We start from the raw sequence: 17,478 nt of genomic DNA, 5'->3' as shown, positions 1-17,478 counted from the left end.
CAGATCTCAGCGAGTACTTTAGAAGATTCTCTAGAGTCCGTTCTCCTATGTATCCAAGACTTGCTCCTTTCCCTCCTCATCCTCAAACATCATGCATTAACTCCTCCAGGAACTTCCTACAGTATAGCCGTTTTGTTACAACAATAACACCTTGGTCCACTGGTTGAGAGTACAGTTGTATTACGAGGCAAAAACATGACCCTAATATGACCTTCGTCACCAACCGAGAGGTGGTAAGATGCACTGGTACATTGCCCATGAGAAGCAAAGCCTTCATCTGATGTCTGACAATTCCAAAGTTCAGTGTCAGATGATGAACAACCTCCTTACAGAAGTGGTTCTGGAACCAACTGGAAATGATCTTGGAGGTGAACCAAGCCTTTGCTGAGTGATATCATATCACTGGGAGATTATCCATCAACCCACACAGGCAGTTGCTTTGCATGTCCCATAACCGCTGGTTTGCAATGATGCCCACCAGAAGCATTTGCACATAAAGCAGACGCACAATGCTTTGAAAGCTTTCGATTAGCTAAATCCTTGTCAGCCCAAGTGTTAGTGGGCAAAGAGAGACATCATAAGCATTGTAGATCTGACTTAAAACAAAGACTTCCTTTTCCACCAAGTCTTAATGCCTGAGGAAATTGTTCTATTTACTCCCCAGAAGCACCCAAAACTTTGCTATGAGTCTAATTATTGGAAAGCCCATATCACATCTTGAATTGAAAGGGCTAACCTTTGGATGCCTTTAAGTCTGCATCCCCATGCAAGACTGCAAACTTCATTGCAGCAGCCTTCAACTTAGTACTGTGCATGTGCACATGGGCAGCCCTTTCCTGACAAAACCAGATCAAGGTAGACAGTTCAACTTCCTATGACAGGGTTTTGCCACCACCTTGTGGGCCTGACTCCTTAACTTCAACTTCCTAAAGTGGTTAGCATACTTCTTGAACCTGCCATTAATAACCTTGATGTCCTGCAGGGTAGACTGGGAAATGTCATACTCCTCCATGAAATGTATCCTTGACCAACCAGCCTCAATCCTCTTGACAGTTTTCACCTTTTTTTTTTCCTAGCCCTTTTAGGGGGTGATGGGGCCATACAAAACAGACACAGCACCACCCACAGCCATAAGAGCACTTGCAATACTGCAGGCACTGCAACAAAAGTAATGTGTTTAGGGGAAAGCTTTTCAACACACGATCATACAAATACAGAAAACTGACACTGAACTGGATAAAGGAGAGAAGAGCACACTGATATTCTCTCGTGCATCAATACTCTCTGAGTGTAGCCAACTGCAAAGAAATTTTTATGTCATGATGATGCATACTCAATCAGTTATTCACAAGCTAAAATCTAAAGTCATGTGTAATAACGTATACGTTTGCACCAAAAGTGCCAAAGTTAACAGACAACATGAGTGCTTGCCCACCCATGTGCCTTCACCATAAGGTATTGTATTGATGATGTATCTGTCTCAGTCAATTTAAAGCGATAAACAAGTGACATGTAATGGTGTGTCAAGTGACAGAGTGCTTTTAAGCTGATAGCAGTCTGCCGACCTTACAATAAGAGCTTTCTCAGCCTCTTTATGCCTGTAAGCACCATTATAAAACTTCTTTCTGCTTGCACATTTATTTTCATATATATGAATTGTATATATATTTTACATGTATAGCATGGTGCTGGGGACCCTCTGGATAACATCGGGTCCGGATAATTAAAGGAATACTGTACTCTAAACCATCTAACAAAAGATTTTGTGGAATTATATACAGTAAAGCCCCTGTATTCGCGGTCTCACGATTCGCAGACTCACCTATTCGCGGATTTCTCTATGGAACACATACTGTATACGCATTATTCGTCCACTTGCGGTATTTTTCACTGAGAAATACTCGCTAATTACTGTATTTTCATCTCATTTTCATGACTAAATGCACTTTTTGTGATAAAACTATTAACCCTTAAACGCCGAGCCTCTATTTACAAAAACGTCTCCCGTATGCCGGCGGCGTTTGGTGAGTTAGCGCCGAAGCGGAAAAAGTTTTTACAAAAATCACAGCACGCTTAGTTTTTAAGATTAAGAGTTCATTTTGGCTCCTTTTTGTCATTGCCTGAAGTTTAGTATGCAACCATCAGAAATGAAAAAATATCATTATCATATATAAATATTGAAATATATGGCAGCGCAAAAAAATTTTTTCATATATAATTTTATACAAATCGCGCTGTGAGCAAAATGGTTAAAGCTAACGGGTTATTTTGTTTTTCTTTGTATTGTACACTAAATTGTGATGATTTCGGTATATAACAAATTGTAAAACGATCAAAGCAACACAGAGAAAATATTATCGCAAAATGATGCATGAATTCATAACGCTGGCGTAAAAAATGTTTTTTCAAAAATTTACCATAAATCGAAATATTGTGCTAGAGACTTCCTGTTTGTTGAAAAATGAAGCTAATTGATTGAATATTACTAGACTGTAAGTGTTTTAGCTTACAATTGCAGTTTTCGACCATTTCGGTCGAGTTAAAGTTGACCGAAAGTCGAATTTTTTCTATTTATCGTGATTTATATGAAAATATTTCAAAACTGATAAAAGCTACAACCATGAGTTATTTTCTGTTGTATTGTACATGAAATTGCGCACATTTTCATATATAAAAGTTTATGTAACGACTAATATAAAATGGTGCAAATATTACGACAACGTGACGAAAGAATTTCTGAGATGTTCGGCCGAGTTACCACGCAGACGTAAGGAAAATGTTTTTTTTTAAAATTCACCATAAATCGAAATATTGTGCTAGAGACTTCCAATTTATTGCAAAATGAAGGTAAACGATTGAATATTACTAGAATGTAAGAGTTTTAGCTTACAATTGCGTTTTTTTACCATTTCGGTCGAGTTAAATTTGACCGAAGGTTGAAATTTTGGCAGTTATCGTGATTTATGTGAAAATATTTCAAAACTGATAAAAGCTACAACCATGAGCTATTCTCTGTTGTATTCTACATGAAATTGCGTACATTTTCATACATAAAAGTTTATGTAACGACTAATGTAAAACGATGCAAACATTACGACAAAATGACGAAAGAATTTCTGAGATGTTCGGGCAGAGTTACATAAGCAGAGCGTAAGGAAAAAGTTTTTTTCAGAAATTCACCATAAATCAAAATATTGTGCTAGAGACTTCCAGTTTGTTGCAAAATGAAGGTACATGATTGAATATTACTAGAATGTAAGATTTTTAGCTTATAATTGCGTTTTTTACCATTTCGGTCGAGTTAAAGTTGACCGAAGGTTGAAATTTTGGCAGTTATCGTGATTTATATGAAAATATTTCAAAACTGATAAAAGCTACAACCATGAGTTATTTTCTGTTGTATTCTACATGAAATTGTGCACATTTCCATATATAAAACTTTATGTAACGACTAATATAAAACGGTGCAAACATTATGACAACGTGGACGAAAGAATTTCCGGCGGACGTAAGGAAAAAGTTTTTCAAAAATTCACCATAAATCGAAATATTGTGCTAGAGACTTCCAATTGGTTGCAAAATGAAGGTAAATGATTGAATATTACTAGAATGTAAGAGTTTTAGCTTACAATTGCGTTTTTTGACAATTCCGGTCAAGTCAAAGTTGACCGAAGGTTGAAATTTTGGCAGTTATCGTGGTTTATATGAAAATATTTCCAAACTGATAAAAGCTACAACCATGGGTTGTATTTTGCTGTATTTTACATGAAATTGCTCACATTTTCATATATAAAACTTTATGTAACAGCTAATACAGAACAGTGCAAAAATTACAACAAAATGACGAAAGAATTTCTGAAATTTTCGGCCGAGTTACCATGCGGGTGTAAGAAAAAAGTTTTTTCAAAAATTCACCATAAATCGAAATATTGTGCTAGAGACTTCCAATTTGTTGCAAAATGAAGGTACATGATTGAATATTACTAGAATGTAAGAGTTTTAGCTTACAATTGCGTTTTTCGACCATTTCGGTCGAGTCAAAGTTGACCGAAGGTTGAAATTTTTTGTAGTCAACGTACGGTACGTCCACTTGGCACCCAACAGACAATTTTAGTCGACATATGATACGTCCAGTAGGCGTTTAAGGGTTAAAATACTCAGGTACCCAGGTAGTGCTCGAGTTACGATAATTCGCCTTACGATAATTTGATGGGGTAAGCAATTAATACCGATACAGGCAGTCCCCGGTTATCGGCGGGGTTCTGTTCCCGACGGCGTGATGACAACCGAAAATTGCAACTAACCGAAAATCGGTGATAATAGCACAGATCCTCGGTTAGCGGCGCCGATAACCAGTTAGCGGCGCTGATAACCGGTTAGCGGCGCTGCCGATAAGAGCCGATCAGCGCCGTTAACCTGTTATCAGCGCTGATAACCGGTTATCACCGACGAAAATTTGGTTATCGTCGTTGCTAGACAAGCGCCATAAAACCGGATCGCCAGTAACCGAGGCTGCCGATAACCAGGGACTGCCTGTACAACAATATGTAGAAAATATTTTTACATTTTCTGTGGGCACAGGCAGCAGCATACAATCAGGCAGCAAGAGAGACCAAATTACAATAGACCAACTTCCTTTCCTCCATCTCTTTAACCCATCTTCTTGTTAAAAAGGTAAAAGAGAATGATATAAGTATTGTTAGTAACATTATACTCTTGTGTAAATGCTTACAGCCATCAACAATTGAACAAGAAACTGTTGTTTTGCTTATAACCGAAATGGATAACAACAGCTGTTTTGCTTGTACAGTATTTCAACCATCATACGGTAATAAACAATTAACGTAGTTATAGTACAAATGAAGTTAAGCCGAATAGGACTGATATGTTTTTACATTACCCTTATTCGGTGTGGATAAAAGATTGGCAAGGAAATATACTGCTAAATTTAAACTGCAAGTTGTAGCTGAAGCTGAGAAAACAATGTTCAAGCTGCTAATGACTATAAAGTATCATGCATCAGCAACATGGATGAAACTTGAACATACAGTAAACCCCCGTATTCATGGTCTTACGATCCGCGGATTTCTCTGTGGAACGTATATACACATTATTCACGGAAAATTCGCCCATTCGTGGTATTTTTCACTGAAAAATATTCACTAATTACTGTATTTTCATATCATTTTCATGACTAAATGCACTTTTTGTGATAAAAACTATTAAAATACTCAGCTATATGCATTGTTAGAGATCTTTTTGTGTTTGAACTAACAAAATAGCAGTTCTAAGTGTTTTTAGAGGGGTTTTAAGTATTCGCTTATTTTAACTATTCGCGAGTACACATCCTCCGTGAATACGGGGGGTTTACTGTAATTAAAATGGGAGAGGAAGTATTTTAATCAAAATTACTGGGCATGAAAGAACACATATTACTTCTATTTTTACGCTGATAAACAATAAATACGAAAAGCTCATATTATGATGAAATAAAGTGAAAATAGCCAATGGAACCTTGATTTTTTTTACACAAAACAAACATGCCTCCCAAACGGCCAACGTCATCTATTAATGAAAAAAACAGCTAAATCAATTTCACGAGACGTATTTAAGTTATATTTAGACTTAAAAACACTTCGTATAACGAAAAATAACCTTGCCCCATAAAAATAAAGTATCTAGAGATTCATTTATGCTAACTAGAAGCAAGAAAAGTGCTCTGAACTGAGTTAAACACTGCAAAATAAACTTACCGCGTAATTGATTCCCAAACCAAAACATTGATCCCTACGATCGCAATTTATAATACAAAAGCAATATAATATGTACAATATTATTGGATACAGTGAATTAAAGCATAACATTTTAAAAGATCCATGGAAAAGATGCATATTCGTTATGTTGATATTTGTATAATACGATATTATGAAAATATAGAGTACAGTATAAGGTAGGCTAGGCTACTGTATATGTATACGATATACCATAGTGTAGACTAAGCCAATTCTTGCTTGTTATTCAATTTCTCTTTGTATTGAATTATCATAAGTCACTCTGCATGAACCTCCAGAATTAGCTGATATTAATAATTTCTATACCATGTATGTATAGAGTATACTTTGTAGTGTAGGCTAGGCTACCATATTTGTATACATGGTACTGAATACCCTACTGTAGGCTAGGCTATATTCGAGATACGTTTTTTCCAACAAATGATGGATTTTTTGGAACCTAACCCCAAAGTAAGTAGGATAATACCTGTATAAGCATTCTTGGAGTTTTTCTTTGTTTGAACTATCAAAATAGGCAGTTCTAAGTGTTTTTAGAAGGGTTCTAAAAACGCGAATCCGGGGGTTTACTGTATTTTCTAGTTTTAAAAGTAATCAATAATTTATTAGGTATGCCTCAAAGCACAGTATACAATAACATAGGTCTCCTATGTTATTGTATACTGTGCTTCGAGGCATACTTAATAAGCATCCTCTACCACAGGCTATTATGTCAATGTCAACAACACAAGAAAACAACCATTACAACTGCTACCACCATCACTACTAATTTGACATCCACATTCGCTACTTCCACAGCTGGTGTGAGCATCTCTATGTTTGAAGATTGTGTCAATCCTCCAATCTCAAACATGCATCTTTGATGTGAAAAAGAGGGATACGAATGCATGAAGACAACGATGAAATGTATACGATAAAAAACCTCTGTTGCATGATATTGTATACTGACTTGAAATGTTTTAAGAATATAAGGAAGCAAATTTAGAAGAGCTATAACATAAGGAAGAACCTCAACAACAAAGAATAAAAGTTCTCATGTGAAGATTAAGAAGAAAAAGTCAAAATTCAAAAGAGTAATGAATATCAAGAAGGAACTTATAAATCCATAAAAAATTGAAAACAGCATACAGCATTCTGATAATCTTGCCTTCTGAAAATAAGAAGGGGCCTCTGTTCCTTACAAGAAAAAAAATTTATTGCCCCTGTTCCATATAAGAAAAAAAATTAAAAGTCTTCCTTTTCTTATCAATTTCACAACAGCCAAAAAAATTGTAAATACAAAGATGACTCATTCTCTATCCTCATATTCTTACATAATGTTTTTACAGGTTGTACTCCACAAAAGCAAAAAAAATATTTGACAGCCAATATCTCCAAATTAAATTTTTGTTGTTCTTTTGCCAACTACTTTTTCACTTTTCATCCAATTACAGATACATATGCATCATTAGAATGAACATTAAATGTTTACTGACTTATTTTATATTTTATTTTTGAAATATATGCTAAGTGCAAAATAAAGTAAAAAATAAAAAATACAGCTTCTAAAAGTTCTTTATTATGTTATAAGGCTTAATAATTGAAAAAGTTCAATGAAGTATCCTCCATGGTTTGGAGGGAATTCACAAAAGTTTATCAATTTTGGGGGGAAAGAAGGGGGGTAACTTGCAAACTTTACACAACTGAAACTTAAACAAAATTTGACTGTGATTATAAGGACATATTCTATATATAAAAACTGTATGAATCCTTACCTTTAATTTTTAAAACAGCAGCACATAACAGTAGTTAATAAAGTTATTTCCAGTTATATGTTAAGTGTTTTAGCATCTCTTTTTGTTATGCAGTTCTAATCCTCTTTTCTCTCCTCTTTTCTTTTTTCACATAAGGGCACTCTTCTAAAAAAAGCTTGGCATGCAACCTGACAGTCTTTAGGACTGTTCCATAAGAATGTGTCTCATTATGAACAAACATAATTTAAAAATATGGTAGCAGAGATGTAAGAAACTGAGAAGCACGAAGAGAAAACCTAACATAAAAACACAGGATTAAAAACTAACCTGTTCCAATGTGCTGGAAGGTGCTGGAGGAGGGGGAGGAGATGGAAGAGGTGGAACAGCAGCTGCCTTTGATTCTGCTTCTAGAGGTTCAGTTACAACTTGCTGAGTGGGAGCAGAACTGCTTGACCTTGCCCAACTTCCTCTACCACGACGACGTCCTTTCCCCCTTGCTCTTCTATTTCTAGAATTTGGTGGTGCAGTTTGCACAGCAGGTTCAAAATTTGGAAGGGCATCACCAGGACCAAATGCTTCATTTTGAACAGATTTAAATTCCTGAGTCTCCAGGGAGCTTACTTTATCATTATTTTGCTGAGAAGACTCAGATAATGGTTTGCCATATGATTTGTCAAGCAACATTCCATTTTCATGACCTTCTAGTACAGTTGCTGATGTCTCTATGGGTAAACTTGGCTCACCATTCATTTCTGATGCTTGTGTGCCAGGAGTTGGACTAAGCACTGGCTTCCCAACTCCTTCATCTTTGGAATCTGGCTTTTGAGGATCTGATAAAGCTTTGATAGCTGAATAAGACTGGTTTGGGTTCTCCTCTGGTAAAGAGGGATCTCTTCGGTGATTAGGGAATTTTTCATAGTGCCTTTCTATCCGACCCACAAATACCTTCTTACATGTGTAACAAGAATAACGCAATCTTAGCGTCTCATTCACCACTTTCCTCTTCTTCCTGGTCAGTTCTAGGCTGTAAAATACTAAAAGGGAAAAAGAACCACATTATAACACTACTTTTAAAAATATGGAACTCTTATAACCTAACTGAGTGTTTTGTTATGTTCACTGATTCTTCTTTGGATTTTAATTGGATCTTGTTTTCTGTTACATGCATATTATAGCCTATAAATATGTGACTGCATCAGATATAATATTACTAAATAATATTATCACAGCTTTTCCATTGTGATTTGACACGAAAGTTCTCTCCAATCTCCTCTGTCCTGTACTCTTTCTGCCTGAACACATCAGGTTTAATCCTTCATCTATTCCCTTTTTCTGCAATTTTCTGAGCCTCCAAATACAGTTTTCTCCAGCTTCTCCTTCCATATCTATTGCTTTTCTGACCATTAATTACTCATCCCTTCTCATAACATGTCCAAACCATCTAAATCTTTGAAACCAAACAACAAATCCTTCAAATTCATAAAATAAAAGTGACTTCAGCAACATTCAACACATTCTTTGTAAAACATACAAAGATAAAATATAAAACTAAAATATGTCACATCAATCTCAACAAAGAGATGAAAATGTAATAAGCAACATTTTTCATACAAACCCTTAAATAATATGAAACCCTCATTCACATTTTGTATGTTCCCAGAAATTATATTTCTGGGTTATACGACCTGTGTCACCCGGTGAAATAACCATTCAGCACTTATTTCTAGGTAAATCCATTGCTAAATCTACCAGAGAAAAAAGCTAAATGCAAAGCTGGAGTTACTACCCTCAGTGCGAGCTCCATAAAATGGAGTCGTGTATATGAAAGGGTGAGACTGTCACAATCACAGGCCTCCGCCCTGTAGACATTCCCAATGTCAAAAGTCCCCCAGAGCGAGGTGCCGATACAACGCCCGCACCACTCGCGGACTATCAACAAACCAGCACCATCTGCATTCCATTTTAGCACGCGTCCTTTTCCGTTGTGTTTTGGTTGGTGCGCTTATTTTGTGCCTTTTTTTTCTTGAGTATGGCTTCGTCTCAGGATGTATCTTCCCCTGAGTTGAGTACCATCTCTTTCTTTTATTTTAGGCAGTTGGGGCTCCTTATTTCCTCCTAATTTTATAATTAGGGGGACATATAATGCCCGCCTCGGCCGCCTTCCTCCCGGCCTCATGGGACCTTCAGTCTCGGTGCGGTGTTTTTTTGCTGGGGCTTCGCTCCCCTTCCATTTATTTATGCTCTTAAGTTTTTATGTATATCCTACATAATTCATATTGGTTTAATTATTTTAGTTTTGTTACCCTTCCCTGGGGAAGTGCGGGTCCCTTGTCGTTTAGGCTACGAGTTTCCCCCTCGGGCCTATCCGTTTTTTAATCAGTCTTATTTGTTTTTATTTAAGGACCCTCACCTCCTCCAGCTTTTGGGTATTTTATTTGAGATGGTACGGTTATGCCTATTAGTTTCATTTTATGTCTAGCGCACGGATGATTTAGATATTTACGGATTTTGTTCGTTGTTATTTTTAGTGAAGGTCGGCCATTTTCCCTCCGCGCTCATATCGTGTTGGGTTTGGTTCACCCTTCTACATGTGTCATTTATATTTGATTTTATTATTTATTTTACGTTTTTGTGAGGTTAACTTCTATAGGCTAGTCTGTTAGATACCGTGTTCCCTCCTGATCTAACCTCCCTGGCCGCTGGGCGGCTATGTTAGGTTAGCCTAGGAGTTAGGCTATTGGCGTTCGGTTCTCTTCCTTGGGAGGGAAGGTTAGGTGTGTAGGAGGGCCTCATGTTATGCGCTTCCCTGATGTTTGTTGCTTGGATGGAGGTGTCAGGCCTGCGTTGCCTCCCTCTCCCTGTTTCAGCCTTTCTGTGTGGGCTCCCGAGTCCTAGTAAGGTTAAGCTGAAATAGCGAGGGTCTCTCTTTTCGTAGCCTACCCTTGTCCGAGCGGCAGCCTTCGGGGCAGCATTCCAGCTTCATGTGGATTCCCCTCTCCTACCACCTTCCCCTCTCCTCCTGCCCCTCTTCCCCTTTCCCCCTTGGTTCGTTTTGCATATTTTGTTAACTTACCAAGGCTTGAGAGCTCTTAGCCCTGATCCTTCCGTTTATAGCCTACATTCCTTACCCCTTTCCACGCATTGATTGGTTCTCCCTTGTTCTCTCTACCCAGGGCTTCTAATCTTAACAGATCGGCACCCGGTCGAGAACTTGTCTGGTGTCTGGGGGTGCCTCCCCACTCTTGGCCACCATGCCTTGTTTACCATTCCTTGCGCTCTTTGGCCTTTGAGGGTCCCCTGTCCTCTCTTCTTCCGTGTTAGTCGTTCGTACATGTTCGACCCCTCAGGAGAGAGAAGGGTGGGCCTCATGACGTCCGGGGTGCTCTCTCACTCCCTGGCCGCCACGGGTCCCCTCCATTGGCCTGTCCCCCTCCCTTCCCTAGCATCAGTGTGAATGTTTTTCCCCCAGCCAGGATGTCGTTCTAATAGACTGTCGCCTCGCAGGGAAAATATTGTACGGTAGCCAGTTAGAGTTCTCCACCTGACTGTCTTCTGTCTCATTTTCACATGTCCGCTAGTGTTTATCCTCTGTTCTATTCATTTAGAACTTTGTTCCTTACCAGGTATCTATTTTTCCTTGACTAGTTTATTTATGGGTTTTCCGCTAGGTAGTCGGGCTTTCTCGTTACCCTCCTTTCTTATACCACTCCGGTGGGTATGGTGTATGGTCAGTCGGTGCTCACCACACCTCCTCCGCCGTCACTGTATCGACGTAATGTGACTCCCCCAGCGCCAAGCGGAAACTCTCTGACTGTTTAATCTTAAGTTAACCATTCACTGTATTTACTTGTTATTTATTGACGCATGTTATTGGCGGGACCTCTTGTTTCTCCGAATTAACTCCGGCGGTCCCCCGTTTTATTTTTATTTTATTTGTCATGTATAAGCTAGTTCGACCTCATCATCGTACCAGAATTTTCCGGCGGGGTCTGACCGGTCTTTTTGCATGCCCAGTCAATCTTTATTATCCTAAGACGCTACTCCGGCGTGCCTTATTAGCATACTCATGTACCCATCCACTTACAGGTGGTGCGTTGTCAGGAGCAGGGGTGTACGGCGGTCCTCCAACAGGCGAGTGGGCACGAGGTCTGTAGGTCCCACTCCTGGTGCGCCGTCCACGTGGGGGATCTAGTCGTCTGGCACCCCGATGGTTGTGAGGTGTGCTACGCTCTCTATGAGCAGGTTCTGGATGAATCAGTAAGCTCGGAATTTTCAGTTCCGGTTCATAGTTCCCTTTGAGTTACGTCTCTTGTGGATAATTGGAAGATATCTTTTATGGTAGGAGATTTCGTTAGTGACATTCTCCTTCTTTCAGGTTGACCGCAACTCCCGAGACTCTTCGCTCTTGACCCTCAAGACCTGGGTCAGCGGCTTCGGGAGGAACGTCGGGGCGGGGAAGTCTTATGTCATTTCCAAGGAAATCTGCAGTGTTCTCTTCCCCGGCGCCTGGATCTCAGCATCAGTTTCGGACGAAGTGGCCGCCCCTTTGATCGCTGGGATCCGGGAGATGACCCAACCTTCCCAGGAGGAAGCGGCCACATGCGGAGAGGTTACGGAAGATGTTGCGGCGTTGAACCTCAATTTGGAGCCCATGAACGTAGACCTGGATCTCCAAGCAGGTAAGGGGGTAAGTGAGGCAGGTGATTACTTGTTCAGCTCTCCTTCTTCTTCTGCTTCCTCTTTCAGGGGATTTGTGAAATCCTCTTGCCTTATGGACGGTGCAAGGTCTACCGTCCCTAAGGTAAAATCAATAAAGAAAAAGACCTTGAAAACCCAGAAAGTCCGCTCCGGGGTTCCCTCAAAGATGTCATGGGCTCCTAGTCCCGTGCCGTCTACGAGCAAGGCCTCTACCTCTGGGAAGGGATCAAGAGCGAAACAGAGTAAGGAGGTTCCCCCCCCTCCTTCCTTTGATGCAGAAGCTTTTGCCGAGCTTCTGCATAAGAAGCTCGACAGGAGAGTTGACGACAAGCTGTCACAACTCTCATCTCACCTGTCATCCTCCAACGCTTCCGTTCTTTCCCTGTCACAGCAGGTTAAGTCCCAAGCGAACTTGATCTCGGGGTTCATGCGCGGCGGAGCGGCCGCCGGATCCTTTTCTGTCCCGGACACCTCCAGCCTTCCTTCCTTCGATAAGGGGAATCCCTGGCGCCTAACCCTTTATGCTCCCCAGCATGAGGGTACCCTTACCATTGAGGGTTTAGGCACCCACAGGTTGGAGGAACTTGAGTTCTTCCCTCCCAGTCTGGAGCCTCCTTACCCAGGTTACGCCAGACTTACGGAGGAGGCATGGATTCGATCTGACAAGGTCCCCAAGGAGACTGTCATCTTCCCGAGGGACCAGGCTCAGTCCTCTCTGCTACGTACTCTGACGGAGTGGCAAGCAGAGAACACTAAACTTACCCCGGCCAAGGGTAGGTTCACAATGTTCTCTTTGGGGGAGGCTCTCCCTACCCCTTGCACTACAAAGGTGGCCTTGCTCACTAGCCAAACGAGCATGGAGGGCAAACCCCTTCCTCATCTCCGGGAGACAGATCCCACCTCTCTAGTCTTCCCCGGAGATTCTGAGTTCTGGGAGGGAGCTCCGGCCACCTTCCCAGTAACTAGGCTCGACCAGGACTGCGTCTCGAACCTTTTCAGCGAGCAACTCCCTAAGATCCCGGATTCGCTCCTGAAGGCTGAAGCCGAGACTAAGGACAGGCTTAGCAGGTCCTTAAATTCTCTGACTCTGGCCGAGGCAACTTCGGTGGTATACAGCGAAGACTCTGTTTCAGGTCCTGACAAAATCCCTCTTGGCAGGTTTTCAGCAGGACCTTCACGATTTCATCACGGCCCGGATGAACTGCCGGAAGCACATCTTTTCGGCAGCTTCTATCCGTCATGAGCCTAACAGACTTATGAAGAGCTCCATCTGGGGAGCTAATCTCTTCCCCCAAGAAGAGGTAGATGCGGTCCTAGCCGAAGCGACTAGGGCCAATCAAAGTCTCCGCTCTCGTTGGGGCCTTCCATATAAGCGGAAACTGACGGAGTCCGCCGGACCTCATCCCAAATCCGGGAAGAGGTCTAAGAAGTTTAAACGGCTCCCAACTCAGACTGTCTTGCAGGCTGTCCAGGTCCCCGCACCCGGTCAGCCTTCAACCTCCCATGCCCAACCTCAGCCTCAGTACGTGCTGGTTCAACCAGCCCATCAGTCCCTCGCTGCCCCCTCGTATGTCTCTTCCCAGGCTTTCAATGCTTCATATGAAAGCCACGGGGCATTTCGCTCTATCCAGAATGCAAGGGGAACCAGGGCCAGAGGTTACTTCAGAGGTAGGGCAGTACCTCGCTCCTCCTCCCGAGGAAGAGGAGGCAGAGGTTCCAGAGGAGGCAGACCAAAGCCCTGAAGGACTTTGTGAAGGATCTATTACAAAAGAGGGCAATAAAGAAAGCGAGACATTTGAAGTTTCAAGGCAGACTGTTCAGTGTTCCAAAGAAAGGTTCCAGTCAACAGAGAGTAATTCTAGACTTGTCCCATCTAAATTCTTACATTCAATGCGACAAATTTCGAATGCTTACAATCTCGCAGGTTCGGACCCTACTGCCCCGTGGAGCCGTAACCACCTCTATAGATCTTTCAGACGCTTATTATCACATCCCGATTGCGAGAAGGTTCTCTCCTTATCTGGGGTTCAGACTGGGAAAACAAGCATACTCGTTCAGGGTCATGCCATTCGGTCTCAATATAGCTCCCAGAATTTTCACCAAACTGGCAGATACGGTAGTTCAGCAACTACGGTCTCAAGGGATCATGCTGGCCGCATACCTGGACGATTGGATAATTTGGGCACCCAACACCAGCGAATGCCGGAAAGAAACAGCCATAGTAATCGGTTTTCTGGAATCTCTAGGCTTCCAAATAAACAGGGAGAAATCCCGCCTAGTACCGGAGAGTCGCTTTCAGTGGTTAAGGATCCAGTGGGACCTACGTTCACACAAACTATCTCTTCCGCCGGCCAAACGGAGAGAAACAGCCAAGGCAACCAGACAGTTCCTCAAGAACAAGAAAGCTTCCCGCCGTACCCAAGAAAGAGTCTTAGGCTCTCTTCAGTTTGCTTCAGTAACGGATCTGCTTCTGAAAACCAAACTGAAGGATATAAACAGGGTATGGCGGAGCCGGGCCAACGTCAGGTTCAGAGACAAGGTGTCTCTAATTCCGCCAATTTTGAAAAAGAGACTCCGGCCTTGGACAACAGTCAAGAGCTTATCGAATTCAGTACCAATCCAATTTCCCCCTCCGGCATTAGTGATTCACACCGATGCTTCCCTAAGCGGGTGGGGAGGATACTCTCAACACAAGAAAGTTCAGGGGACATGGTCCACTATGTTCCGCCAGTTCCATATCAATGTTCTGGAAGCAATGGCAGTCTTTCTAACCTTGAAGAAGCTACGTCCAAACAGTCTGATCCATATCAGACTGGTCCTGGACAGCGCAGTGGTGGTGCATTGTATAAACAGGGGAGGTTCCAAGTCGAGCCGGATCAACCAGGTAATGATAGCAATATTCTCCTTAGCAAACAAACACCGGTGGCATCTGTCTGCTACTCATCTGGCAGGAGTTCGAATGTCATTGCAGATTCCTATCCAGGACAACTCTGCTGGAGTCGGAATGGTCCTTGGACAAAACATCATTCGAATGGATTTGCAGTCAGGTCCCAGGTCTCAAGTAGATCTCTTTGCAACAGAATGCAACCACAAACTTCCCTGTTATGTGGCTCCCAACCTGGACCCTCTGGCTCACTCCACAGATGCAATGTCGATAGATTGGAACAAGTGGCGGAGGATCTATCTGTTCCCTCCAGTAAACCTGTTAATGAAAGTCGTTCACAAGCTCAGGACATTCAAAGGTCAGGTGGCTCTGGTAGCTCCCAATTGGCCGAAGAGCAACTGGTTCCCGCTTCTTCTAGAGCTGAAGCTTCGGTGCTTACAGATCCCCAATCTAAAACTGACGCAAATAGTACAAACTCAGACTGTGTCAGCTTCCTCAAGAGTTCAGAATGCCCTAGCTTTATGGATTTCATGAAGTTTGCAGCTCAGAAAGATGCTAATACTGACCCTATTAACACTTTGTTCCTAGAATCAGACAAAAGGGAATCCACTCTCAGACAATATGACTCAGCAGTTAAGAAATTAACACTCTTCTTAAAAGAATCTGAAGCAACTATAATGACCACGAACCTAGCAATCTCATTTTTTAGGTCATTATTTGAAAAAGGTCTTGCCTCTAGTACCATTACTACAGCCAAATCAGCTTGGAAAAAGATATTTTTACATGGATTTAATATTAATTTAACGGATTCTTATTTTTCCTCAATCCCTAGAGCATGTGCTCGTTTGAGACCAGTAACCCGTCCACACACAGTTTCCTGGTTCTTAAATGACGTCCTTAAATTAGCATCAGAAACTGATAATCAGAATTGTTCATTCTTAAGTTTACTAAGGAAGACCTTATTCTTAATTAGTTTAGCTTCAGGTGCTAGAATTTCCAAACTGTCTGCCCTGTCTAGAGAGCCCAATCATATTGATTTCCTTCCATCAGGTGAAGTGTTGCTAGCCCCTCATCTTAAGGTTCTAGCTAAGAATGAAGATCCTCGAGATAGATGGTCTCCCTGGAAGGTCGTTCCCCTCCCACAAGACCTATCACTATGTCCGGTCTTTACTTTAAAGGCTTATTTAGACAGAACCTCTCAAATAACTTCGGGGCCTCTGTTTGTGAGGGAAGGTGGAGGAACTATTTCTATGAAGGCCATCAGACAACAGATCTTATATTTTATTAAACAAGCAAACCCAGAATCAGTTCCAAAGGTCCATGACATTAGAGCGGTGGCCACCTCCACTAATTATTTTCATTATATGAATTTTGAGGATCTTACAAAATATACAGGGTGGAAATCTCCCCTGGTTTTCAAACGCCACTATTTGAAATCCTTAGAAGCTCTGAAATTCACCACAGTGGCGGCAGGAAGCATTGTTCCTCCCTCTAATTAATTCCTTTTATATCTCTTTAACCTCGATCACTTTTCCTCCCACCTACCTGCCTCATTTATTCCCTTTACCATCACCTCCGGGTCAGGCATACTTCACAGCCTGTCTCCTGACCATGTTGCATTTTGTATTTGTCCCCTGTTTTTAGCATTTAAGTACAATTTTCTTGTTCTAATGTTCTCTTGTCTTGCGGGACATAGTTCCCCCACCTTATTATAGTTTATGTATTTATATATAATTTTCAACTTGGATAATTAAAAATCTTTTGGAATTATAGTTTTATTTCTTTTTCACGATGGTATTTTGATTCTCTGTTATTATTTCACCGGGTGACACAGGTCGTATAACCCAGAAAAAGGATTTTGACAAAGGAAAACTCTATTTCTGGGGGGAGACCTGTGTCAACCGGTGACCCACCTCTGTTCTTCCTTTCCCCCCCTAGTTAAAATACCATTCTTAGGTGGTGGGTGCTAACATGGAATGCAGATGGCGCTGGTTTGTTGATAGTCCGCGAGTGGTGCGGGCGTTGTATCGGCACCTCGTTCTGGGGGACTTTTGACATTGGGAATGTCTACAGGGCGGAGGCCTGTGATTGTGACAGTCTCACCCTTTCATATACACGACTCCATTTTATGGAGCTCGCACTGAGGGTAGTAACTCCAGCTTTGCATTTAGCTTTTTTCTCTGGTAGATTTAGCAATGGATTTACCTAGAAATAAGTGCTGAATGGTTATTTCACCGGGTGACACAGGTCTCCCCCCAGAAATAGATTTTTCCTTTGTCAAAATCCTTTTTTCATAATAAAATTAAGTTTCATATATGCTTACCAAGTAATTACATAGCCACAGTTTCTAACTCGTGCAGCAGCCTTTTATTTA

General features: G+C 41.4%; 1 protein-coding gene across 1 annotated transcript in view; it reads right to left on the bottom strand.

Annotated features, from left to right (window-relative positions):
* Positions 1 to 17,478, bottom strand: part of LOC136850203 (serine-rich adhesin for platelets-like) — a 114,270-nt gene that overhangs the window by 19,377 nt on the left and 77,415 nt on the right. The window contains exon 7 of the mRNA XM_067123842.1: positions 7,850 to 8,556. Within this exon, the coding sequence (XP_066979943.1) occupies positions 7,850 to 8,556 (707 nt within the window). The remainder of the gene's footprint in view (positions 1 to 7,849; positions 8,557 to 17,478) is intronic.

This window comes from Macrobrachium rosenbergii, chromosome 21 (assembly GCF_040412425.1).
Source record: "Macrobrachium rosenbergii isolate ZJJX-2024 chromosome 21, ASM4041242v1, whole genome shotgun sequence".
NCBI lineage: Eukaryota > Metazoa > Arthropoda > Malacostraca > Decapoda > Palaemonidae > Macrobrachium > Macrobrachium rosenbergii.
Note: the sequence above shows the minus strand (reverse complement) of the source record. Positions and strands in the feature narration are given on the sequence as shown.